The sequence below is a fragment of the Malaclemys terrapin genome, chromosome 9, assembly GCF_027887155.1.
Source record: "Malaclemys terrapin pileata isolate rMalTer1 chromosome 9, rMalTer1.hap1, whole genome shotgun sequence".
Classification (NCBI taxonomy): Eukaryota; Metazoa; Chordata; order Testudines; family Emydidae; genus Malaclemys; species Malaclemys terrapin.
The window spans coordinates 99511952-99536373 of NC_071513.1; the positions used below are offsets into that span (position 1 = coordinate 99511952).

General features: G+C 64.5%; 1 protein-coding gene across 1 annotated transcript; it reads left to right on the forward strand.

Annotated features, from left to right (window-relative positions):
- ECEL1 (endothelin converting enzyme like 1) lies at positions 1-24208 on the forward strand. Its single transcript, XM_054038850.1, has 18 exons — positions 1-77; positions 1449-2339; positions 9994-10062; positions 11363-11473; positions 12307-12399; positions 12702-12826; positions 15228-15450; positions 15790-15888; positions 16418-16492; positions 17158-17261; positions 17958-18016; positions 18502-18553; positions 19057-19124; positions 19558-19682; positions 20462-20527; positions 20974-21069; positions 22020-22096; positions 23035-24208. The coding sequence occupies exons 2-18, from the start codon at positions 1584-1586 to the stop codon at positions 23132-23134; spliced, it is 2298 nt and encodes a 765-aa protein (XP_053894825.1). The 5' UTR covers positions 1-77; positions 1449-1583; the 3' UTR covers positions 23135-24208.
- The last annotated feature ends 214 nt before the right edge of the window (positions 24209-24422 follow it).

The following is a 24422-nucleotide window of genomic DNA, read 5'->3' on the forward strand; positions in this document are numbered from 1 at the left end:
CCAAGGCAGCCGAGAGCCGCTCGCCCAGAGCATCCCCGGCTGCCGCTGCCGCCCGGCTCCGCTGCCTGCAGCCCCCGGTAAGCGCCGCGCCTTGCCCCTGCCTGCCCGCGGATCGAGGGTCTCGCTGCCCCCCCAGCCGGGCGCTGGAGGGTCCCGCTGTCCCGCTCCCCCCGGACCGGGCGCTGGAGAGTCCCGCTGCCCCCCCTCCCCCGGACCGGGAGCTAGAGGGTCCCGCTGCCCCCCTTCCCCAGCCGGGCGCTGGAGGGTCCCGCTGCCCCCCCCAGCCGGGCGCTGGAGGGTCCCGTCAATCCCCCCCCCCCCCGGGGCCGGGAGCTAGAGGGTCCCGCCGCCCCCTCCCCTCGGGCCGGGCGCTGGGGAGCTGCAGCCGCCGCGCTCCGGGCGGATTCACCGGCTGCAAGTTCAACTTCCCGGCGCCGGCTGCCGGCTCCGTTCGCGGGCGCAACAGCGCCGGGAGAGGGAAGTTCGCGGGCGGGGGCGAGACTCCGGTTCCCCTCGGCCGGGCGCGCCCCGCTGGGGTCTGGCCCCGACGGGCAGGGCAAGGGGAGTTCCCGGCCCCGCCCGAGCAGGGCTGGGAGCCGCCGGGGTCCTTCGCTCGCCCCGCGCTCGCTCGCCCTTCCAGCCGCTCCTTGTTCCCTGGAAGCGCCGCGGGGCTGCGAGGAGGCGACGGGCGGACTGCCCTGAATTCGGGGTCTCAGACCAAGCTGAGCCGAGACCCCCAGCAGCCCCCCCGGCTGCCGCCAACCTTCCCCCCAAGAGGGGACAAGTGGAGCCTTGGCCCCAGCTGCAGGGCTGACGGGGCTGGGGTCCACTCGGCATCTCCACCCGGGGACCCTCCACCCCCTCGGCTCCCTGGTCCCCTGTCCCTCAGCCACACTTCGGTCGGGCCGCGGCCCTGCGACCCCCTGGCGGACAAGACCCTGGCAGAGATGCTAGGGACACCCCGTCAGTTCGGAGCCAGGCCTGTCCTGGGCGCAGGGGGTGCTGCCCCATGGCAGACGCTAGATGGGCAGGGGACTCGCTCCCCTTTCCAAACCAATTGCAAGCCGTCGGGTCCCTTTACGGCCCCTGCTTCCGGCCCCCCTCCAGTGACCTGGGGCTCCGTGCCCGCCAGAGCAGCAGGCAGTAGCTCCTTTGCCACCAGCGCCCGGGGGGTTGGTGCCAGGGCAGGGGGGAGGGCTTGGAAGTGGGAGCACCTGGCTCAGACGGAGAAGCCCCAGCTCTCTGGCAGGATAAAAGAGCCAGACCCAAGTCTAGACCCCGCCGTGTAGGGGACGACTGCGACCTGAGGGTCAGATGGGGGGAGGAGAGACCAGGCATCCTGCCATGCTGTGGAGAAAAGCCGGCCAGGCTGGGTCGTGCTCAGACTTGCTATGAGTGGGGGAGGGGAGGGGACCCTCCCCAGTTAACAGACTCTCCCTTTTCCCCAGGGACGGCTATTGGGCAGGGGCTGCGGGAAAAGCCGGCGCTCTGGGTCCCTCAGCAGAGCTCTCTGGGGCCTGAGACATGAGCTCTCTGCCTCGCCGTCTGCCCTGAGCACCTCCTCCCGGAGCCGGGCTGGCAGCATGGAGAAGACCTACTCGCTGACGGCCCACTACGACGAGTTCCAGGAGGTGAAGTGTGCCAGCAAGTACAACAGCGGCACCCTGCCCAACGGCTTCAACCTCCAGCTCGGGGCCGGGGCCAAGAAGCCGCGCCGGGGGCTGCCGCGCTGGACCCGGCGTGAGATCTGCCTGCTCTCGGGGCTGGTCTTCGCGGCGGGCCTGTGCGTCATCCTGGGCTGCGTGCTGCTGCTCAAATACCTGGCCATGGAGCGCGCCGCCTACTGCCTGGAGGACTGCCAGGAGAAGAAGGCCTTCGTCAAGGCCTCCCTCTTCATTGCCAACAACATTGACCCCACCATCGACCCCTGCAAGGACTTCTACTCCTTCGCCTGCGGCAGCTGGCTCCACCGTCACAGCATCCCGGAGGACAAGCTCCACTACGGCATCATCGCCACCATCGGCGAGCAGAATGAGGAGAAGCTCCGGCGGCTGCTCCAGCGGCCCGTCCGCAGGGGCTCCCGGGCCTCGGCCGAGAGGAAGGTCAAGGCGTTCTTCCGCTCCTGCCTCGACATGGGCGAGATCGACCGCCGGGGGCCGCGGCCCATGCTGGAGGTGATCGAGGACTGCGGCGGCTGGGACGGGCCGGCCACGGGGCGGCAAGCCCGCTGGGACTTCAACGAGCTGCTCTACAAGACCCAGGGCGTCTACAGCACGGCCGTGCTCTTCTCCCTCACGGTCAACCTGGACGACAAGAACTCCTCCCGCTACGTCATCCGGGTGAGTGAGCCCACGCTGGGGACGCCAGGCCTGGGGCACGCCCACCGGGCATGTCAGGACAGCTGCAGTCAGGACGCCTCCGGCTAGGGTCACTCGAGATCTGGCCGGGTCTGTACTTGAATGGGACATCTCTCAGGAAGGCCCCAGCGAGGCGCTAGGGGGTGCTGGGCTGCAGGGCGCTGGACGGGTGGCCCAGCAGGGGGCACTCTCTCCTCACAGTCAGGACTGCCCCCAATGTGGTGCTAGGGGGCGCTGGCTGCAGAGACTGGGGTGTATAACTCGCTAGGGGGCGCTCTCCATTCCGAGTCAGTGCTGCTCCCCTGGGTTCCTCAAAGATCCAGCGGCCCTGCCCCTGGGAGGCGTTAGCCCTGCAGTGCTGCTTTGACCCCGGGAGTCCTCTAATTAGATCCTGCCTGTCTGAAATCCCCTGCCCCACCACACTCCTTCCTGTCCCAGCCTCGGTCCCACCCCAGAGCGGGCTGCATTTCAGCAGGGGCTGAGGGGTGCCTATTCCTGGAGTGTGCTGTGGGGTCCCTATGCTGGTGGGGCATGGGGAACGCGGCCCCTAACAAGGCTGCCCTCCGGCCCTCAGCTCCCAGGGGAGAAGCGCTCGCACAAGGCAATTCCCCCATGGCTGTAGCCCTGTGCTAATAACAGACGGCTGCAAACGTCCGCGCCAGACGGAGCCTGCCAGCTAGTGGCTCCAATCACGCTCCATGCAGAGCTGAGGAAACACAGCCAGCCTGGCTGCACCACCCTCCGCCCAGCCCCGATCACTCTGTGGGGCTGAGGGGGCTCAGCAAAGCCAGAGGTCAGCCAGGCAGGTGGTACGGCATCCTCCCCAATAGCTCTGCTGGTGCCCCTCACTCCTGACCCACAGCCCCTGCTAGCCCAGCCCTGGGCTCCCCCCACACAGCTCTGCTGGTGCCCCTCACTCCCGACCCGCAGCCCCTTCTATCCCAGCGTTTCCGGTCCTGGTTCCCCTCCTGGTCAGTCAGCAGCACTGGGGCTCCCATCCCAAACTCAGGTTAGTATCATCGATTGTCCCATGGCCTCCTACCCAGCCAAGCTGCTAGACCTCTTCCCCGGCCCCCTAAGCCACGGGTCACGCCCCACAGGCTGTAGGTGGGGGCAGACTATGGTGACCATCCCAGCAGGAGCAGTCATGCCAGCAAATCAACACACAGATCAAGCCTGAGTGTCAGAGGCACCAGCCAATCAAACAGGAGACACTGCCCAAGGCGCCTCCCTCCCCTCGGGGCAGAGCCCATGTGTCATGAGTGTCTGGCTCCCTGCGTCACTCTCCCCTACAGCATCAAGAGATTCATAGATTCATAGATTATAGGACTGGAAGGGACCTCGAGAGGTCATCGAGTCCAGTCCCCTGCCCGCATGGCAGGACCAAATACTGTCTAGACCATCCCTGATAGACATTTATCTAACCTACTCTTAAATATCTCCAGAGACGGAGATTCCACAACCTCCCTAGGCAATTTATTCCAGTGTTTAACCACCCTGACAGTTAGGAACTTTTTCCTAATGTCCAACCTAGACCTCCCTTGCTGCAGTTTAAACCCATTGTTTCTTGTTCTATCCTTAGAGGCTAAGGTGAACAAGTTCTCTCCCTCCTCCTTATGACACCCTATTAGATACCTGAAAACTGCTATCATGTCCCCTCTCAGTCTTCTCTTTTCCAAACTAAACAAACCCAGATGTCACCTGCATGCCACAAGATGGGCTCTGTGGGTGCCCTGTGCTGGCGTTGCTCTGCCAATGCCCACACAGAGCCCTGGGGCTGGGGGTCACCCCCCCCCATACAAGGAGCAGCCCCAGTTTTTCAGCTTCAAACAACTTGGCTTTTCCATTAAGGAAAAACAATGAACCAAGAAAGAACCAAAGTAAAGTCTCATAGATTCCAAGGCCAGAAGGGACCATTGTGATCAGCTCGTCTGATCCCTCCCCCTGCATAGTGCAGGACAGAGAACAATTCCTAGAGCCCATCTTCTAGAAAAGCATCGCCACTGGGTTTAAAAATTGCCAGCGATGGAGAATGCACCACGAGCCCTGGCAAATTGCTCCACGGCCCTTGGTAAAGCTCCCCTGGAAAGCGCAGCGAGGCTGACCTCCAAAGGGCCCCTGCCCCAGCACACAAGCCCAGCACTCAGGCGTTTTCAGCAAAATGACTCCATGCACCACAGCTCCCAGGGCCCTGGTCAGACGGGAGGGGAAAGCCCCAGTTCTGCTGCATTAAACAGGAGCTGTGGGTGTATTGGAACACAACTGGGATCACCTACAGCTTCACAGCTCTCCAGTGACAGTGGTCAGCATAGGGCCCCTGACACACAGATGGACAGTTCCAGTTCCAGCCAGCAGAAGGCAGTGCAGACACACACTCAGCCCTACCCGGCAATGTCTCGGTCTTTGGCTCCCTCTACTGGTCTCACTTGGCTCTGGAAGACAGGCGCTGAACTGGTGTAAATGGAATCAGAACCCTGCCCGGCCCAGCTGGGTTGCTTGCGAAACAGGCAGGAAATTGACACGCAGGGACGCTGGCGTCTTGGCGTGGGAAGAAGGGATCAGGACACCGGGTGTTGTCCAGGCAGGAGGGGGAGCTGGGCAGCTGAGTGCAACATGCGCTGGCAGAATCAGGGGCACCATTTTGGCAGGAAAGGGCAGGCGGGCAGGGTTGGGTGCCTTGGCAGAGCTGAGGGTGGGGAGCCCAGGGCTGGGATAGTGGCTGGGGGAGGGAAGGGCTGTGGGTCAGAATTAGGGGCAAAGGGTGAGCTGAGCTAGGAGCCCAGGGCTGGGATATCAGGGGGCTGCGGATCAGGAGTGAGGGGCAATGGCAGAGCTGTGTGAAGGGGAAGGCATGCCCTGTCCTCCCCCCGGCTTCCCAGCCTATCCCTCTCCCGAGCCCTGTTAAGGAAGGCATCTGCCTGCGTTAATCAGTGGCTCCGAAATGTAGAGAGCAAATGGAACCAGCGGGACCCTGGCAGCGGATTGTGCCCCCACCTGCGTGGCCATTCCCCGCCCGCCTCCGGAGCTCATGCCCAGCGCCGGGCCCCAAGCAGTGGCCAGAGCCTGCGCTGCTGGCGGGACTGTTTAATACACAGGTGGCTCTATTCCCCTGGACAGTGGTTCCCCGCTGCGGCCAGACTTGGCAGAGTCGGACGCACGGGCGGGGAGGTTCCAGGATTGCTGGGCTGCCGGCTCCCAGCCTCCCCGTTCTTGCCAAATTACCTTGGAAAATGAACCAGCAAGTGCGATTTGCCACTAATTGCCTGCTCGGACACAGCCGGGGCTCGTGGGACGCCGGGCTCGGCAACCGGCCTTTATTTGCATAGCAATGCCGGGCGCCACACCGATGGAAAAACGGCTTTTATACCCGAATTAATGTGACTGCTACAGGAGGGGACCTTCGGAAAGGCAATTTTCCTCCGCATAATTGCAGTGTTTAGCAAAACAGCATGGCAGGCAATTTTCCAGGCAATCGGCAGAGCCGTGCACACAGAGGAGAGAGGGTGCGTGTGCGTACGTGCTAGGGGTGTGCTCTCCGGCGGTGTGTGTGCATGGTGCGAGAGGGTATGGGTGCGTGCATGTGTGCACGGGGGGTGGGGAGGGTGTGCATGCTGGGGAATGAGTGTGTAGACATGCTGGGAGAGCATTGTGCATGTTATGGGGGAGTATGTGTGTGCACAGGAGGAGCGTGGATGTGCAAGTGTGTCCAAACTATGGGAGTGTTTGAGTGTGCACACTGGGGTGTGTGTCCGTGCGTGCATGCTGGGGGAGTGTATGCGTGTGCACGCTGGGGGAATGTGTGCACACATGTGGTGGGACCGTGTGTGTGCGTGCACATGTGTGTGCAGTTGAGAGCATTCACACATGGTGTGTGTGTGCGTGCACACACCTGCTGGGGTGTGTGTGTGTGCGAGCGCACACTGGGGAGCGTGTGAGAGCGTGTGTGCACTAGGGCAGAGTGTGCACTAGGGAGTGTGGCTGCGTGTGCCCTGTGTGCGTGCGGGTGTGGACATGCGTGCTGGGGGGGGGGTGTGCTGCGGAGAGTGGACGTGCTGGGGAAGTGGCGTGTCCTTTGGAGGTCTGCGTGCTCTGGCTCTAGGGGCCGTGGCCTGGTCTGGGGAGTTGATGGCCGGGGCTGTGGTCAGTGGAGATGAGGGACCTCGGTGCGGTGGTCGTTCCCATCCCCGGGGCTTGCACTGAACGGAGCCCCCGCAGGGCCTGTGGGCTCAGACCAGAGCATCACCTCAGCCCTGGGGCCTCCCGTCGGCTCCAGAGAGGCTGCCCTGGTGACTCGGGGTTGGGGGGGCAGTGGTGAGCCCGGGGCCCTGCCCACCCGCAGCCCGGCTCTGCGGGCCCACGAGGGGCGGAGAAGCAGCCAAGCAGGGGGGGAACGACAGGCCCAGGAGAGGCTGAACCCCCCCCCGCACCCCGGCCCCAGGTTCACCACAGAGCCCTGCCCCCTGCTGGACACTGAGCTTCCTCTTGCGGCTCCAGCCAGGGCAGGGCTTTGCCAGGAGTGCGGGGCGGGGGGGTCTCTGGGAGAGCATTGGGGGGGGACTCCGGGAGTTAGTGTGGTGGGGGGCTGAGCCCAGGGGTCTGAGGAGCTGTAGCGCTGCAAAAGAGAGCACGGTGCCTTCTCGTGGCCACAGCCGGCACAGCCGGTAAAGTCCCGCCCTGGCCCCAGCTCCAGGGGGCGCTGTTGGAGCCGAGGGCGTAGCCAGGGCTGCAGGGGGGAGCTCTGATCTCGCCAGCACGTGGGTAATTAACAGGTCTCGGGTGCTGGCCGTTCCCCTCCCCCCGCGCTCGAGGAGGCCGTACCCGCTCGTATGGACCCCGCCCTCATGCCGCTCCTGCAGGCCCGGCCCTTTGCTCCCCGCTGCAGGCTGGCCGAGCACCCTGGGTATCCCCCCACGGGGGATGGGGGGGGTTTAAAGGGCCGGGCCTGGGGGGTTTGCTGGGCCAGGGCAGCATCAGTCCATGTGGCACGGGGGGGAGCTCTCTGCAGCCGAGGGGTGGAGCTTGGCCCGGGGGTCTCTGCACATGCCCAGGGCGGGCAGCCCACGAGGGATGGCTGCTCAAGCTCCGTGCCACGGCGGGGGTCGAGAAACGGGCCGGGCGGCGCTGGACAGACGTGGCCTCACTGTTACGATCTGTGTTACGGGAGCAGCCAGAAATCAGGGCCCAGTCAGGCTGTGCGCTACACAGGGAGCGAGGGACTGCGCCTGCCCCACCGAGCTCACAATCGAAACAGGACAGACGGACAGTGGGAGGGGAAACTGAGGCACAGAAGGGGCCCAAGCAGGGCAGTGGGAACAGAAGCCAGGTCTCCTGAGACCCAGCCCAGTGCCCTGCCCACTAGACAACGGGGCCAGATTTACCTGCATTAATCCCCCCACCAAACGATTCAGCAAGACCAACCGGCTCGGTCTGTTCCCAATGCCAGTGCCCGAGTCACAGAGCCTGGCGAGCCCAGAGGGATGGGCTTAGGGCTGGGGGACAGAGGGCTGGAGAGCATTTCTCAGTATCATACGCTTCCCCAGCACCCTGAAGATTCCAGAGCCTTTGGCGAGCACCAGGGTAATGCAGCCACCTCTGGGGAGGAGGCCGGCAGCAGCGCACGCAGAGCACAACAGTAAAAGCCCCTGCGGCTTTAGGGGTGGTGAGCTAAGACCCAGCAGCTCCAGAAAGCCCCCTCCACCCATCCCCGCTGAGGCAGCCCCCCTCCCCAGCCTGGCGAGGTTAGGAGGGTCAGGCCGACCCAATGGGATAAGAGTAATTTTTCCAGTACAGCTGCTTGTCCCTGCGATTGATGGCAGGAGGGCAGCGCCATTAGCTGATTGCTTCTTCCCGGGAGAGCCTCTCCTTTGACCAATGGCCAGCGGGCAGGCGGTGGGCAGCAGGGCTGGGCTGGGGGGTGCCCCATGGGGCCGGCCTGGCCAGCGCTCCCAGGCATGGGCCCCTCCCCGGGGGCAGTTTCACCCACCGAGTCGTTAGCACAAAGGGTTCTGCCGGGAAATCAAATTCTGGGTGTTTATCATGCGTCACTGGGACAAAGGGCTGGCAGGGAGGCGGGGATGGGAGCTCGGAGCCAGCCTGGGGCAGGCTCCCGATATGGGGGGGCAGTTGAGGGGGCGGCAGGATCACGGAGGGGGTTTGCTGGGGGTCAGGGGTCAGCTGGGGGTCAGGGTGGTTAAAGGGGCTGGTGGCTCAGCTGGAACATCATGGGCTGTGGATAACGAACCCTTCGGAGGTCTGGGACGTACAGTTCAGAGCGGGGTTTATTCACCCGCAAGCTCGCTGTGTGAGGGTGCCTGGAGCGCTCCTTTGTTATTGTAGGGTCACCTGGGAACGCTGGTTTGTTATTATAGTTGAAATGGTGCTCCAAAGGGCTGGTCTGTTATCAGAGGGTTGCTGGGAGGGAAGAGGTGGTGTTGATCTGTTATCATAGGGAAGCTTGGAGGGCCAGTCCATTATCGTGGGGTTGCTCAGGGGGCCAGTCCGTTATCGTGGGGTTGCTCAGGAGGGCCGGTCTATTGTAGGGTTGCTGAGGGGGCCGGTCTGTTATTGTAGGGTTGTTCAGGGGGGAGGACCGTTCTATTATTGTGGGGTTGCTCAGGGGGCCGGTCTGTTATTGTGGGGTTGCACAGAGGGCCAGTCTATTATAGGGTTGCTCAGGGGGCCGGTCTGTTATTGTAGGGTTGTTCGGGGGGAGGACCGTTCTATTATTGTACGGTTGCTCAGAGGACTGGTTTATTATTGTAGGGTTGCTCAGAGGGGGCCGGTCTGTTATTGTAGGGTTGCTCAGGGGGCCGGTCTGTTATTGTAGGGTTGTTTGGGAGGACCGGTCTGTTATTGTGGGGTTGCACAGAGGGCTGGTCTATTATAGGGTTGCTCAGGGGGCTGGTCTGTTATTGTAGGGTTGTTTGGGAGGACCGGTCTGTTATTGTGGGGTTGCACAGAGGGCCGGTCTGTTATTATAGGGTTGCTCAGGGGGCCGGTCTGTTATTGTAGGGTTGTTCAGGGGGGGCCGGTCTGCTATTGTAGGGTTGTTCAGGGGGGAGGACCGTTCTATTATTGTGGGGTTGCTCAGGGGGCCGGTCTGTTATTGTAGGGTTGCTCAGGGGGCCGGTCTGTGGCTAGGTGGGTGGCGCAGCGCTCAGCACCCGCCAGCCCAGCCATGCGGCGCTTTGAGGTGGAAGATGTGGTGTGGTCCGGGCCCCCCTGGCAGGGTGAGTTGCTCGGGGAAGGACCCACGTGGGAGCGGGAGGGCTGAGCCCGGGGGTGTGGACCATCGCCAGAGAGCGCCCCACTGGCCCTACCCAGACTGGCACACGAGGGGGGGGGGGGTTAGGCTTGAGCCAGCCATGCCACAGGGCCCCAGAGCACACACAGGGGAGCCTCTCCCCATATTAAATCGGACCTTCCTCCTGCCCGAGCCCCAGACAAAGCACATCCGCCCGCCCCCTTCGCAGACAGGCCCCCCATCCCGAACGGCCACACAGACTGAGCCCCCCACCTCTCCCTGCTCCTCCATTAGCCGGGAAGCGGAGGGGACCCCAGGTCGCCCTCGGCCCCGGGAGGCGGGGCTCCGGGTACCCAGGCCGGGCACGAACATGGCTCCTCTGCTCTGTTGCAGATTGACCAGGATGGGCTGACGCTGCCCGAGCGAACCCTGTACCTGGGGCAGGACGAGGAGAGCGAGAAGGTGAGGGGCGGCTGGCAGCACCCGGGGGAGGAGCAGCCCCTCCCCAGCACCAGCTGCACCCAAGCCGGGTGGGGGGAGGAGAGGCTGGCGCAGCTGCAGTGTCACCAATCACCCGAAATCATGAGTCAGCCCCCAAAAGTCACCAGACCTGCCGGCCCCAACTATTAGGAACGATTTTTAAACAAATGGTTAAGTTGTGTTTGTCGGGCTGTTGTTTCATGTGTGATCTCCCCCTGCCCATCGTTGTGTGTGTGTGTGTGAGAGATCTCCCCCTGCCTGTCCTCTGTGTGTGTGTGATCTCCCCCTGCCCATCGTTGTGTGTGTGTGTGTGTGTGTGAGATCTCCCCCTGCCCGTCCTGTGTGTGTGTGTGTGAGCTCCCCCTGCCCATCCTGTGTGTGTGTGTTTGCATCTCCCCTTGCCCATCCTGTGTGTGTGTGTGTGATCTCCCCCTGCCCATCCTGTGTGGGGGCTGTGGGGTGTATGGGGGGAGTGTGGAGGGTTGGGGTGGGGGGTGTTTGTGGGGAGGAGTGGGGGGAGGTATGGGGGTGGGGGTGTTGGGGGAAGTTACTCTGGCCCCTGCAACAGGAGCTCTCGCCCCACCTTCCTGGCCACTAGTTCTGCCCCCAGACCCCAAACCAACACTGTCCCCCCAGCCCGCCCCCACCCCCCACCTCGGCTCCTCCTGGCCCTTCACCCCTTGGCCAGGGCAGGCGCTGTCCTGTCCTTGCTGGCTGCAGGGGGCGGGGCTGCTGGGCTCTTTAGCTCCGCCCTCCCGTGACACTAGAGGGGGATGCAGTGGGGCGGGAGCTCTGCCCACAGCAGCTGATTGGTGGCTCAGCCCCAGGGGGCGGGCTAGTAGGGCAGGCAGCCAATCAGAGGGTTCAGAAGCTGTAGGAGGCTTAGAGCTTCTGGAGCAGACAGGCTGAAATCCCGTCACCAGCAAAACGTCCCAAGAGTTGGGCAGTGCGGGGGGGGAACATGACCCCCCCAGACTCCACTCCCTGCTGCCCCCCCCCCCCCCGGCCAGGGCTGTGTCCCCTCCCCCCGGTCAGGCCTGCCCCACCCGCTTCCCTCAGCCCTCGCCCCCCGGCCAGACCTGACCCCCTTAGCTTCCTCCCCACTGGGCCTGACCCCTCCCCTTGGCCCTCTGCCCATCCCCCCGGTCAGGCCAGACCCCCCCTTAGCCTCCTCCCCCTCCCCCCAGTCAGGCCTGACCCCTTGATCCCCTGGGTCCGAGCCCCTCCCCCCCGCCCCAGGCTGGAGCTGCATCCCCCGGCTGACCCCTCGCCTCGTGCCCAGATCCTGGCGGCGTACCGCCTGTTCATGGAGCGGCTGCTGGGCCTGCTGGGAGCGGAGCAGGTGGCGCAGAAGGCGGAGGAGATCCTGCAGCTGGAGCAGAGACTGGCCAACGTGAGTCCTTCCCAGCCCAGACCCGCTGGCCTGGCTGCCCCCGCGGGGCTCCAGGGGGTGCCACACAGGGCAGGGGAGGGGGGCTCTTCGGCCCCCGGCTTGCAAGGAACTAGCCCTCTACAGCCACGTGGGGAAGGTGGGAGCCCAGCCAGGGCCCAAGGGGACAGTGCCCTCGCGTGGGGCAGCCTGGGCGCAACCCCATGCTAGCACTGAGCGCTGCTTGCCCAGCCTCCGGCCTCTCGAGGGAGCAGGTCGCAGCCCAGCGCACCCAGTGTGTGTGTGGGGGTCCCTGGGCGGGGAGGGGACATGCTGGGGGGCTGGTGCCTGGAGCTCGGGGCTGACTGATGAGTCCCTGTTACAGGAAGCGGTCCCATTCCCAAAGCGGCAGCCCCTTGGCCCGCCAAGCCCCACACAGCTTGATTGCTGCCCATCCCCCCACCCTGGCACTGCCCTGGGGCTGGGCACAGCCAGGCTGAGGGGCCTCCTGCTCCAGGGGCCCATTAGCCTCCTGCGCTGAGGGGCCACCGAGCTGCGGAAGGGAGATCAAAGGGCAGCAAAGCCTGACTGTGTTGCACCCCCTGCAGGGTGCAGGGAGAGGGGACCCTGCAGGATAGCGGGGAGCAGCAGTGAGCGCCCCAGGGTAGCATCTGCCTCCCACCGTCACATGACTGGGGAATGAGTGAGGGGCCCCAGGCCTTTGCGGGGTCAGGGAAGCAGTGAGACCGGCGAGAGGGAATGCTTAGCCCTAGACTCCCTGCCCGTGGCTGGCCCCGTGGCACCCCCAGCCTGGCGGCGCAGGCAAAGCACGGCCCTGATGCGTCTGTCCTGCCCAGATCACGGTCTCGGAGTACGACGACCTGCGCAGGGACATCAGCACCATGTACAACAAGGTGACGCTGGGGGAGCTGCAGCGCATCACGCCCACCGTGAGTACCCTGCCGGGGCGCTGGGGGAGGGGCAGCCCAGCTGAGGTGCCCAGATAAATGCCCTCCTGGCTCTTCTCCTCCCCTGAGGGGGGCTGGCCCCCAAGTCCATTCTGGAGGGCAGTGCCATCCGCACCAGTTCGGAGACTGCAGAGGGGCATTCAGACGTGGGCCTTGTTAGGTCACTGCGGTGGGGCAAGCCCAGGCTGAATCACTGCCCGTGGGCCTGGGCCAGCCGCAGAGCGCGGGGGGCTCTGGAGAAGGCGAGGCCCCTCTGGTCATAGCGCCCTCTCCCCACCCCCCAGCTCAAGTGGAAGCGCCTGCTGGATCGGATCTTCCATGATAACTTCTCCGAGGAGGAGGAGGTGGTGCTGCTGGCCACCGACTACATGCAGAAGGTGTCAGAGCTCATCCGCAGCACGCCCAGCAGGTACCGGCCAGCGGGGCACGGCGGGCACTGCCAGGGTGCAGGGCTCTACCAGACGCCTCGTCCCACATGCTCCCTCCAGCTCCAGACACACGGCTGGGTAGCAGGGCTCTGTGGGGACAGCGGGGCTCTGGGACATGCTGGTCACGCCCTGGGGTCAGAGTAGGGAGCCCCATCTTGCCCGGAGCTGCTCCCACACCCACTGCCCAGCTCCAGTGCCACTCTGGCACTCCAGGCATCTCCGGGCCCCTCACTCAGGCACACAGGTGTGATTGGAGCCTGGCAGCAGAGGGGCAGATCCCAGCAGAAGCCCCGTCCCCTGCTCAGGGTTCCTAGCAAGGTGGCGGGGAGGACGTGACCTTGACGGGCCTGGCCAGGGATTTCTGCGGTGGGGATCCGTGGGCGCGATCCTCAGCCGACTCCCCTGCGTGTCCTGCCTTTGCTCAGCTCCCTGGGCCGGGGGCCCTTTCGGTACAGACAGGACATCTCACTAATGGCCATTGATCTGCCAGGACTCGCCTGCCTCCTGAATGCCAATGGGCTGCTGCAGCTGCCTGCTGGAACCACCGCACGCAACCCCCCACCCCTGCCATGTTCACAGAGCCGCACTGCCCCATCCCCCCAGCATGGCCAAAAGCCGGGTGAGCTCCCCCTCCCCCCACCATGCCTGGGCTCTCCCCTCCAGCACGGCCGCAGGTAACCACCCCACCCCCGCAGCATGCGGTGCCCTTTGCGCTGGAGGCTGGGATCCCCCTCAGCACACACACAAACGCCCCGTGGCCACCCCCACCGCCAGCTCCCTCCTGCACCCCCCACCCCAGGGATCCCCGCTCTCAGCCCCGCACAAAAATAGCATTTCAGAGCTAATCAAATGCATTACAAATCACCCAGCTAAACCAATTCATTACCCAGGCAGTTCAGCCGCGCAGGTGCAGAGCGCCGAGCCAGCTGGCGTCTGGGCTTTAATGGGATATTCCCGAAAGCTGCACCTCAGACGTCCCAGTCCGGCTGGGCACCCCCGGCAGCCCAGGCCTGGCAGTGAACCCCTCGCAGAGCCGCTGTAACGAGGCTGGTTCTGGCGGGACCCAGCTGAGAGAGCCAATGCAGGACAAATTGCTTAGAGCAGGGCAGTGACAGCCCAAGGCTGGGGTTTCTACGCACACCAAAGCAAACCAAACCAGCCAACCAGAGAAGACTTCGGTTTTACCCCACTGGCTAACCACAAGTCACACAAGCAATTCCCTTAGACACTCCAGTTTCCCAGTATCACCACCAGTGCCACTCGTTATGGGGACAAATGGTTATGAAAACCAATGCCCCAGTAAAAGAAAAAGGGTTCTCTCGATCCCAAAGGACCAAGCCCCAGACCCAGGTCAATATACAAATCAGATCTTACCCACAAATCACGCTGTTGCCAACTTTAGAATCTAAAATCTAAAGGTTTATTCATAAAAGGAAAAAGATAGAGATGAGAGTTAGAATTGGTTAAATGGAGTCAATGACATACAGGAATGGCAAAGTTCTTGGTTCCGGCTTGCAGCAGCGATAGAATAAACTGCAGGTTCAAATCAAGTCTCTGGAACATCCCCAGCTGGGATGGGTCCTCAGTCCTTTGTGTAGAGCTTCCATTTGTAGCAAAGTCCCTCCAGAGGTAAGAAGCAGGATTGAAGACAAGATGGAGATGAGGCATCAGCCTTATATAGTCTTTTCCAGGTGTAAGAACACCTCTTTGTCCTTACTGTGGAAAATTACAGCAAAATGAAGTCTGGAGTCACATGGGCCAGTCCCTGCATACTTTACTGAGTTACAAGGCGTATCTGCCTTCTCTCAATGGGTCAGTTGTATAGCTGATGGTCCTTAATGGGCCATCAAGCAGGCTAGGCAGAGCTGACACCAACTTGTCTGGGATGTCACCCAGCAGCATAGCATAAGTTTGAAATACAGACAGTATAGAGCCAATATTCATAACTTCAACTACAAAAATGATACACACATATAAACAGCATAATCATAACCAGCAAACCATAACCTTGTCCTAGACACCCCATTTGACCCCCTTTATACAAGATTTGATGCCACAACAGGACCTTAGTTGCAACCATGTTCTATATGGTCCCAGTTCAAGTCAATAACGTGACACTCCCTGTCTCCAAGCACGCTGGCCAGCCGGGGGCGCTAGCAGAGCCCAGGGAACTCCCTGCAACTAGGGTTTGGGAACGCCGCTGCTTCCACTGTCACTCAGGGCAAGGAGATGCTTCCTGGCGTCCCCACTCCCATTCGCCCCCCTGCTGCCCACCCCATCCCGCGGCCCCTGAGGCAGAGGAGGGAGAGGCTCAGGCCCCTGGGGTATAAAACGCGCTCTCCCTCCCGACCCCTGGCCGGTCCCCGTCTCTCCCCCTCTCAGGATCCTTCACAACTACATGCTGTGGCGCATTGTGGTGGTGCTGAGCGAGCACCTCTCCACGCCCTTCCGCGACGCCATCCACGAGCTCTCCAGGGAGATGGAGGGCACCGAGAAGCAGCTGGAGCTGGACAAGATGTGCCTGAGCCAGGCCAACAAGCACTTCGGCATGGCCTTGGGGGCCCTCTTTGTGGAGGAGTATTTCTCCTCCTCCAGCAAGGCCAAGGTAGGCACGGTGCGGGGGTGGGCTGGGAATCCCCCCCCAGATCCATCTGGGCTGGGGGGAGGCGGGGAATCCCACCAGTGACCACACCCGGGGCCAGAGAAACACAAGACAGGAGCGGCGCATCTTCAGGCCAAATGCCCAGTGGTTGGCGGCGCGCTCAGGGCCCGGCCCTGTTACCCAGCAACCACTGGGCGTGGCTTAAGCCTTTTGTGGGCATGGCAGTGATGGAGGAGGCGGCTGTGTAAGGGAGGTTCGTACCCACCCCGGGCCCAGTGCCCTGGGTGTGTGCTACGAGGAACCGTGGTAACGCCATGACCCGGGCGCGGTTGCGCCGAGCAGGTGCAGCAGCTGGTGGAGGACATCAAGCACACCCTGGATCAGCGGCTGGACGAGCTCGACTGGATGGATGAAGAGACCAAACGCGCGGCTAGAGCCAAGGTGAGGGACCAAGGGGCGGAGCCTAGCCTGGCCAGCCAATCGCACGTCCACGGCTTGGGGCACTCCCAGGGGAGCTGGGGGTGGGGGCTGGAGCTCAGACAGCCAGGGGGGCTCTGAACTGCAAGGGCCACAGGCGGCCTCGCCAGTCCCAAAGTTGAGCAAGTGGGATTCTCCAGCCAGGAGAGGGAAACTCTGCTGCCTGGCGGCCAATGCATAAAGGCCCCACACCCACGCCGAGTGCAGCCCTGCTCCGGGCTGCCTGGGCCCGGCCACAGGGTGAGCCACGTGCCCAGACCGGCCACACGGCCGGTGCTGCCATCCGGCTGCTGCAGCCACAGGCCAGCGCCTCCGGGCAGAATTGGGGCCTTGGACTCACAGCCTGCCCCTTCCAGCACACGGGCCTCTGCCCAGAGAGCTAGAGCAGCAGCGCCGCAGTCTGTCGTTGCATCCAGCAGGGGGCGGCGCTGTGCTCAGCCCCATGCGCCCCCGTGAGGGCAGGCTCGGACCTGGGCGCGTGCTCTCCTTGCAGCTCCAGTACATGATGGTGATGATCGGGTACCCGGACTTCCTGCTGAAACCGGACGCCATCGATAAGGAGTACGAGGCGAGTGTGCGAGGGGCCCGCGCTGCACCCCTAGAGGGACCATCTGCACACCCAGGCTGGGAGAGATCCAGCAGTACCCCTCCCTTTCTCTTGCTCTAGCCCTGGCCCCTGGCCTGCCATGGCCCTGTCCCCTGGCCCTGCCCGGACTCCTGGCCAGCAGGAGCTGCTGCTCTGTCAGCCTGTGGCAGGGGTCTCGCTGGGGGGTGCAATCAGAGGGTCGTAAGGCTCAGGACCCTCCCAAAGTCCTTTGCTCCCCGTTCCCCTGGATCTGGCTGAGCCACCTCCACCCCCGCGTGAGCCCCACCCCCACAACACCACTTACGTGGCTACCATCACGTGGACGTGCAGGGGCACAAACTGTATCAGCAGGGTGCGCTCCCAGGCGTCGCCACCAGAGGGAGACACTCTTGCACGTGCTCAGTGTGGTACGGGACCCTCCATCCATCCTAGGTCCCTGCCCGGGGGATGGGGCTGAGCCTGCAGGCAGACCAGGGCGCCTTGGGGCTACAGTGAGCGCAGGGGCTGGGAGCCTGCTGGGGGGGATGGGACATCCCAGCTCCGGCTCCTGCTCCCTTCTTGTGGCAGGAGGGCTGGCTAAGAAGGGGAGTCCCGGGGAGAAGCCCCCTGCCCTTCCCCGCCTGACCTGGGCTGTGTCTCCGCCACAGTTCGAAGTCCACGAGAAGACGTATTTCAAGAACATCCTCAACAGCATCAAGTTCAGCATCAAGCTCTCGGTGAAGAAGATCCGGCAGGAGGTGGACAAGTCTGCGTAGGTATCCATCACCCCGGGGCCTGCGCTTTGCCTCTCCAGAGGGGATGGGGCAGGGGCAGAAGGGGGTGTCAGTTCTGGGGACCCCCTCCTGTGAGAGCAGAGTTGGTCGGGGGTCTTTAGGGATCCCTCTGTGACGGGAGGGACCCACAACCTGTGGGCACCGTCTGGGCAGCCCATGGCATGTGCTCCAAGTGTGGCCATCCCCAGGCTGTCGGCGCTGGTTCAAGCCCCGCTCAGCCGCCTCGGCGAGAGACAATGGCCGTGCTCTACACTGGCTGCTGCAAGAGGCTCTGCTCCATGTGGCCAGGAGCCCCCTTGTCCTGACAGAGGTTGCTGCGGGGGGCCTGGGGTCCAGCCCCCACACTGCTCCTCTCCCTGGACATCAAGGGGCCCCACCTCAGCCAAGGCATTTCCTGAGGGGTGTGGCGGCCTCTAGTGGTCAGTGTGCGCACAGACAGGCAAATGCCTCACAACTTGTGCCCACCTACCAGGGGCATCAGAGCCTAGCCTGGCACCATCCTGCGAGTATTAGGGGTCAGAGGCTGCCCCGCCCAGCACTCTGTCCTCTCCCAGCTCCCCCCTTGCCACACCACATTAGCAGGCTCCCCTGTGTGCTGGGGCGGGGGGAATGGGTGGGGCAACTGGCCCTCGCAGCCCGGGTGCTGATCTCGGGGTCTCGCTGTCTCCTTGCAGGTGGCTGCTGCCCCCCCAGGCCCTGAATGCCTACTACCTGCCCAACAAGAACCAGATGGGTACGGCCGCACCAGCGACACGGCTGATAGCCAGCATTCCCCGGGCTCTGAGTCATTGGGGGGGGGCACCCAGACTGGGGAGGGCCAGGAGGTGGTACATCAGCCAAGTGGGGTGTGACTGGGACTGAAATAGTAATGGGGGAGGGGCCTGCGGGTTGAAAAGGAGGGGAATCAGCAGAGCTGGGGAGGTGGGGGCAGGGCCAGGATAGCAGGGGGCTGTGGGTCGGGATTGGGGGGCATCGGCAGAGCTGGGGAGGGGCAGGACAGAGCACGGCTGCCTCAGGGAGTCTCCCTCATTCCAGAGAGCTGGGGGCTGACCCACACCATGGTGCATTTGTCCAGAGCTGGTGGGTGATTTGGGGTCTCAGCAGGAGCCCCGTGTGCCTGGCCCAGGCGGGGTCCCCTCGCTGTGGTCCGGCCCTGCTCGGGGTGAGAGGGCAGTGGGAGGTGCCCCCTCCCCATAACACTCCCTCCTCTCCCCACAGTGTTCCCCGCCGGGATCCTCCAGCCCACGCTGTACGACCCCGAGTTCCCGCAGTGAGTACAGGGCTCTGCAGGCACCGCCCACCACTCCGACCCCCCCCCCCGCCAGCGCATGGGGGGCAGGGGATGGGGGGGTCCAGGGGGCACCCCTTGTGCCTGTGGAGGATCCCAGCCCTGGGGCGAAGGAGCAAGCAGGGCTCTCTGGGGCCAAACCCTGGGGATAGCTCAGAACTGCCCCTGCTGGGCTGGGCCCAGCCAGAACCACCTCTTGGGCCACAGACACCCAGGAGGTCAGTGCCCCCCCTCCCCCCCCCCGTGGGCTTGAGTCAGCCTCTCACTTGCCCTCTGCCCATTTGCTGCTGGCGGGACTGTGTCGGGAGGGTGGGGATGTGCTCAGACCCCCCCACACCCATTGCTGATGGGGTCGTGTCGGGGGGGCGGGATGTGCTCAGACCCCCCCAACGTCCATTGCTGACGGGGCCGTGTCCTGGGTGGGGGGATGTGCTCAGACCCCCCCATTGCTGATGGGGTCGTGTGTTGTCTCTTCCTGCCAAAAGGTCCCTGAACTATGGTGGAATCGGAACCATCATTGGGCACGAGCTGACCCACGGCTACGACGACTGGGGTGAGCCTCCTTCTCCCCGCCCGGTTTCTGCTGCTCCGGGCCAGAGCTGGGACCCACGAGTGCCCGTCCCGAGGCCTGGCACCTGTTCGCTGGGGACGCCCCCCCGGCCCCCAAGGGCTGAAGGTGATGCAAAGGGCCAGGTGGCAGCCGCATGGGATGAGCCCTGGGCAGCCTGGCACCTCTGGAGCAGCGCCTCCCTCTGGCTGGCCCAGGAGCGGAGCCTGGCCCTCGGCCGACAGTGCACCCACTACCAGGGCCTGGCAAACAGCTCCCTACGTGGCCCTCAGTCCCTGTGGGGCTGGGGCTGGGGCAGGGTAGAACCAGCCGGGGAGGGGCGCTTACAGCCAGGGACAGAGAACCAGGACTCCTGGGTCCCAATCCCAGCTCTGCCCCATGAACCCGAGCCCCTTCCACCCACTCTGTGTGCCCGCAGGGGGCCAGTACGATCGGCACGGGAACCTGCTGCACTGGTGGACGGAGGCCTCCTACAGCAAGTTCCTGAAGAAGGCCCAGTGCATCGTCAACCTGTACGACAACTTCACCGTCTACAACCAGCGGGTGAGCCCGGGTGCCCCTCGTTGCCGGGGGAGCGGGGCTGGCCTGGGCCCAGGGCGCCCCTCACTGTCCGGGGGTGGGAGTGGGGCTGGCCTGGGCCCGGGGCGCCCCTCGCTGCCGGGGGAGCGGGGCTAGCCTGGGCCCGGGGTGCCCCTCGCTGTCGGGGGTCTGGCCTGGCCTGGCCCCTGGGTGAGTGGGGCTGGCCTGGGCCCGGGGCGCCCCTTGCTGTCGGGAGGTGTGGGGGGGTGGGAATGGTCTGTCCCCTGGGTTCCCCTTGCTGCCGTGGCAGGCTGGCCTGGGTCTGGGGTGCCCCTCACTGCTGGGGGACATTCACCTGGGCCTGGGGCTTGCCCCAGATTGCTCCCCCCCCCGCACATGGGGTCAGAAGGGCTCTGCTCTGAACGGGATACGGAGGCACAGACTCCAGCAGCCAGAGGCAGGGGGTACGGGGCGGAGAGCAGGGGCTCTGGGTTGTGACTCTCCGAGCCCCGCTGCAGTGAGTGGAAGGGGCAGTTCATCCTTCTCTCTCTGCCAGCCGGAGGTAGTATCTATGTCACAAGGGGGAGGGTGCTGGCTCCCAGCGATGCAGCCCCCCCCAGGCGCCCCCGCCATCAGCCAGTGGCTGATCCCCTCAGGCTGGCCTCCCGGAGAGATGGGCTGGTGGGGGCAGGGGCTCAGCCTGGGAGCAGGGGCTGGGATGGGCCCCAGTTTGAGGTGGGATGTTGGAGGGCTGGGGGTGCACCCGACCAGGTCTGTGTGAGCCCCTGCTCCTCTCTCCACAGGTGAACGGGAAGCACACGCTGGGGGAGAACATCGCCGACATGGGGGGGCTCAAATTGGCCTACTATGTAAGTGACGGAGGGCACCCGGCGCCCCTCTGCCTCCCACCCCGGGTCATGGAGAATGGCCTGGGGGGAGAGCTGCGGGGCAGCGACCGGAGAACGGCCCGGGGGAGGGGGGTATCTGCAAGGTAGTGACAGGAGAACAGCGGGGGGGGGGGGGGGAGACCTGAAGTGCAGCAGCTAACTGGGAGGAGGCTGTGCTGGCGTTACTCTAGGGGACCCCGTACCCACCCACGCAGAGCACAGCACCCCCGCCACCTCCCAGGAGCCCCGTGGCCACCAGCTGGCCCTCTGCCTCAGCTGGGAGAGGCCATGACCCTCCTGCCACCTCCAGCCAGACCCATCGCCCCGCTTTGCACGGCTGCTGGGCCCAGCCCGAGAGCGCCTGGAGACAGGGAGGGGGCAGCCGGGGGTGGGAAGCCCCCCGCACTGAGTGTGCCTGTGGTTTGCAGGCCTATCAGAAGTGGGTGCGGGAGCACGGGCCGGAGCACCCCCTGCACCGCCTGAAATACACCCACGACCAGCTCTTCTTCATCGCCTTCGCCCAGGTAACGCCCCGCCACCAGGGGGCGGTAGTGCACGGCGAGGGGCCCAGAACCACCACCACCCTGCCAACCCTGGGCTTCCCACCCCCAGCTCTGCCAGTGCCTGTCAGCCCCCTGGCACCCCAGCCCTGGGTCTCTCCTGAGCAGAAATGACACAGGGCCACACTGCAGGGTGGAGTGGGGGCATTAGATAGGGACAATGCTCCCCCGGGGCAAGGCTGGGACCCACCCAACTTGTTTCAGCTCCGCCTGCCCCGCTCTGGCCTTCCCCTGTCCCACAGATCCCGCCAGGAGACCCTGGCCCTGGGACAACTGAAAGGCCCTGGCTGGTCGTTTGGAGCCCCTGGCTGCCTCGCTGACCTGGCCCCTGCCAGTCTCCCCTCTGCTGCTGCGGGGGTCTCTTCTCCGCCCAACTCCCCCTATCATGGAGAGTGGGGGAGTCCGGGCCCTGCACCCCTCTTCCTGGGATTCACCATGACTCTCAGCCAGCCAGGAAAACAGAAGGTTTATTGGACAGTAGGAACACAGCCTAAAACAGGGCTTGTAGGTACAGCCAGGACCCCTCAGTCAAGTCCTTCTGGGGGGCAGGGAGCTTAGCCCCCAGCCGCGGGGTTCCCTGCGTTCCACCACCCAGCATCAAACAAACTAAAAACCCCTCCAGCCGCTCTCTTCCCCTCTCCCTCTGCTCCTCCTCTCCTTTGTCCAGTCTCCTGGGGCAGAAGGTGTCACTTCTCCCAACCCCCCTCCTGACTCAGGTTACAGCTCAGGTATCTTCCTTCAAGGGAAGTCCCCCATCCCCAATGTAACTCCCCTGCAACATTCCCAGGTCAAATCCGCCCCGCTCCCTGCCCCGTCACCCCTGCCCCCGGCTGTGGTGCTCATCCAGCCCCCCCAACCCTCTGCGCCCCCCACCCCCGCTGTGGTGCTCACTGTGGCTTCTCTCCCATCTGCAGAACTGGTGCATCAAGAGACGCTCGCAGTCCATCTACCTGCAGGTGCTGACCGACAAGCACGCGCCGGAGCACTACAGGTACCTGGGGCCGCTTAGGGTGACCAGATGTCCCAATTTTATAGGGACAGTCCCGATTTTGGGGTCTTTTTCTTATATAGGCTCCTATTACCCCCCACCTCCGTCCCGATTTTTCACACTTGCTGTCTGGTCACCCTACGCTGCACCTGCTGGGTGTGGCCACTAGGAGGTGCGGCGAGTCCCTCCGCTCTGCCCTCTGCCTCGGGACCCCCAGCCTCTGCATGTGGGTTTGGCTGGAAGCCCCTTGGGGCAGGGCCCAGCTCCACCTGGGGCTCGAATTGTCCCGAGCACGTGGTCAGAGCAGCCAGCAGGGGGAGCAGGGAGCACAGGCCTGGGGTCAGTGGGAGCAGGGCATGCAGTAGGGAGGGCGGGCAGCGGGTGCCCTGCCCCAGTGAGGATGAGAAAGGGTTAATCCAGTCCTTGCACAGGGCGGACTGGGAGCGGAGGGGCGCATGTGCTGGGGTCTCTCGGGCCAGCCTGACTGATCCTGCCCTGGGGCTGGGCCCCCCTGAGCTCACGGGGTTGTGGGGCAGGAAGGGGCTGCGGCAGGTCAGGGTGAGGGCACCCAAGATGGGTGAACCAAGGCCAGGGGCTTGGAGTGGGGTCCCCGGCTGGAGCACAGGCCAGGCCAGCAGGAGGCAGCACACGGGCTGTAATCGGGGCTTGGACCTGAGTGCGCCCTAGGTTAGCGGCCCAGAGGCTGCCACTCCATGGGCACCAGGCCAGGCAGAGCCAGCAGCCCCTCCTCACTGTCCATACGCCGGGGCAGGGGGTTAACTCTGGCACTGCCCGCTGGGCTCATGCCCCACCCTACAGGACAGGGCTGCTAACAGCTGCCTCCTCTCCCTCCAGAGGTGGCTGCATTGCTGTGCCAGGTGCAGCACTGCCCACGTGGGGCTGCCAGCCCCCCTTTCCTGAGCCCTCTCTCCACTCCCCAGGGTGCTGGGCAGCGTCTCCCAGTTTGAGGAGTTCGGCCGGGTCTTCCACTGCCCCAAGAACTCGCCGATGAACCCAGCGCACAAGTGCTCCGTGTGGTGAGCGCCGGCGCCCCGTGGCCATGCCCCTCGCTGCCCTTTGCCTTGCGTGTGCCAAGCCGTCCATCTGATCCTGCTGCTTGCAGGGGCTGCTGCTTCTCTGCCATCCGCCTGCCCGCCAGCGAGTCTCCGGGGAGAGCCTCTGGACGCCTCTGCAGGGCCGGGGCTCGCAGGGACAGGTGCTGCAGACGAGGTGGCGAAGGCTCCTTTGGCCAGTTCCTCGGGGGCCGATGCGAACGGCAGCAGGGAAACTACAGACTGGGTCCACTTCCAGCTGGGTGTGTCCTGCCTCCACCCCCCCTGGGCCTTGGAGCCAGCCCCCCTCCTCTGGCTCCCCATCGCCGCGCCAGGAGCCGGCCCAGTGAGCCCTGCCAAAACACCGTCGAGGGGCAGCGGGAGGGACCAGACCTGGGGCAGGCAGGGGACAGGCCCCAGTGCTGCTGGCACGGAGGGGCCAAAAGCTACTGTGGGGCCATTTCTCAAAGCAGCTGGAAGCAAATAGTGCCCGTCCCAGGGCAGAACGCGGTGGCTGCGGCCCACGTCCCGTTCACCCAGCCCTAGAGCGTGACGTGGGCCCAGCGCCGCTCCATGCTCAGAGCTGGGCACTGAGGCCTGAGCCAAGGCCCGCAGGGAAGCAACCAGCCAGCGCAAAGGCCCCCATGTGCTTGGGCCACAGGGAAGTTGTGGGGCGGGGCTGGGCTGGGGGACTCCAGGGGGACAGGTGGGTGAGAAATCCCCCTGCCCAGCCGCAGCCCTGAACAGCGCCAGCTGCCAATGCCCCCCAGCACCATGCAAACGGCTGCTGCATGGGTGGCAGGGAATGGGCTGCGGGCGAAGAGCTGGCTCCACTCCCTGCCAGCGGCACTCCTGGGCATTGACTTGCTCCCCCTACCCGTAGCAGTTTGGAGCCTCGCTCCAGTGCAGTGCCGCACGGCAGCACAAGGAGGCGCCATTGGGTTGTCAGGCAGAACTGCCTGAGCCCAGGAGGCCCCAGCGCTGGAGGGGGAGCCGGGTCGCCCCCGGGCTCGGCCCCTCTTGTACAGAATCGCTGTATGTGTTGCTGCTCGGTATGGTCAATAAAGCCGGCGCTGTACGTGTGGGTGGCTCGGTGCAGGGCAGCTGGGGGGGTGGGGAGGGGGGGAGCCACCCCAGCCTGCAGCTCCGGCCACGTGCAGCCCCACTGCTGCTGTTGCTGGGGAGCGGGGATGGGGGTGTTACACACATCAGCCTCTGGAGTGTCCCCCCCAATGCACACCCAGTGCCTTCTGGAGTATACCTCCCCGGAGTCACCC

Bases quoted from the DNA above. Each gene is read 5' to 3' on its own strand.
- ECEL1 (XM_054038850.1), top strand. From the start codon at position 1,584: ATGGAGAAGACCTACTCGCTGACGGCCCACTACGACGAGTTCCAGGAG. The intron at 11,474-12,306 runs GTGAGTCCTTCC...TGTCCTGCCCAG, and splicing joins TGGAGCAGAGACTGGCCAAC to ATCACGGTCTCGGAGTACGA. The intron at 20,528-20,973 runs GTAAGTGACGGA...TGTGGTTTGCAG, and splicing joins GGCTCAAATTGGCCTACTAT to GCCTATCAGAAGTGGGTGCG.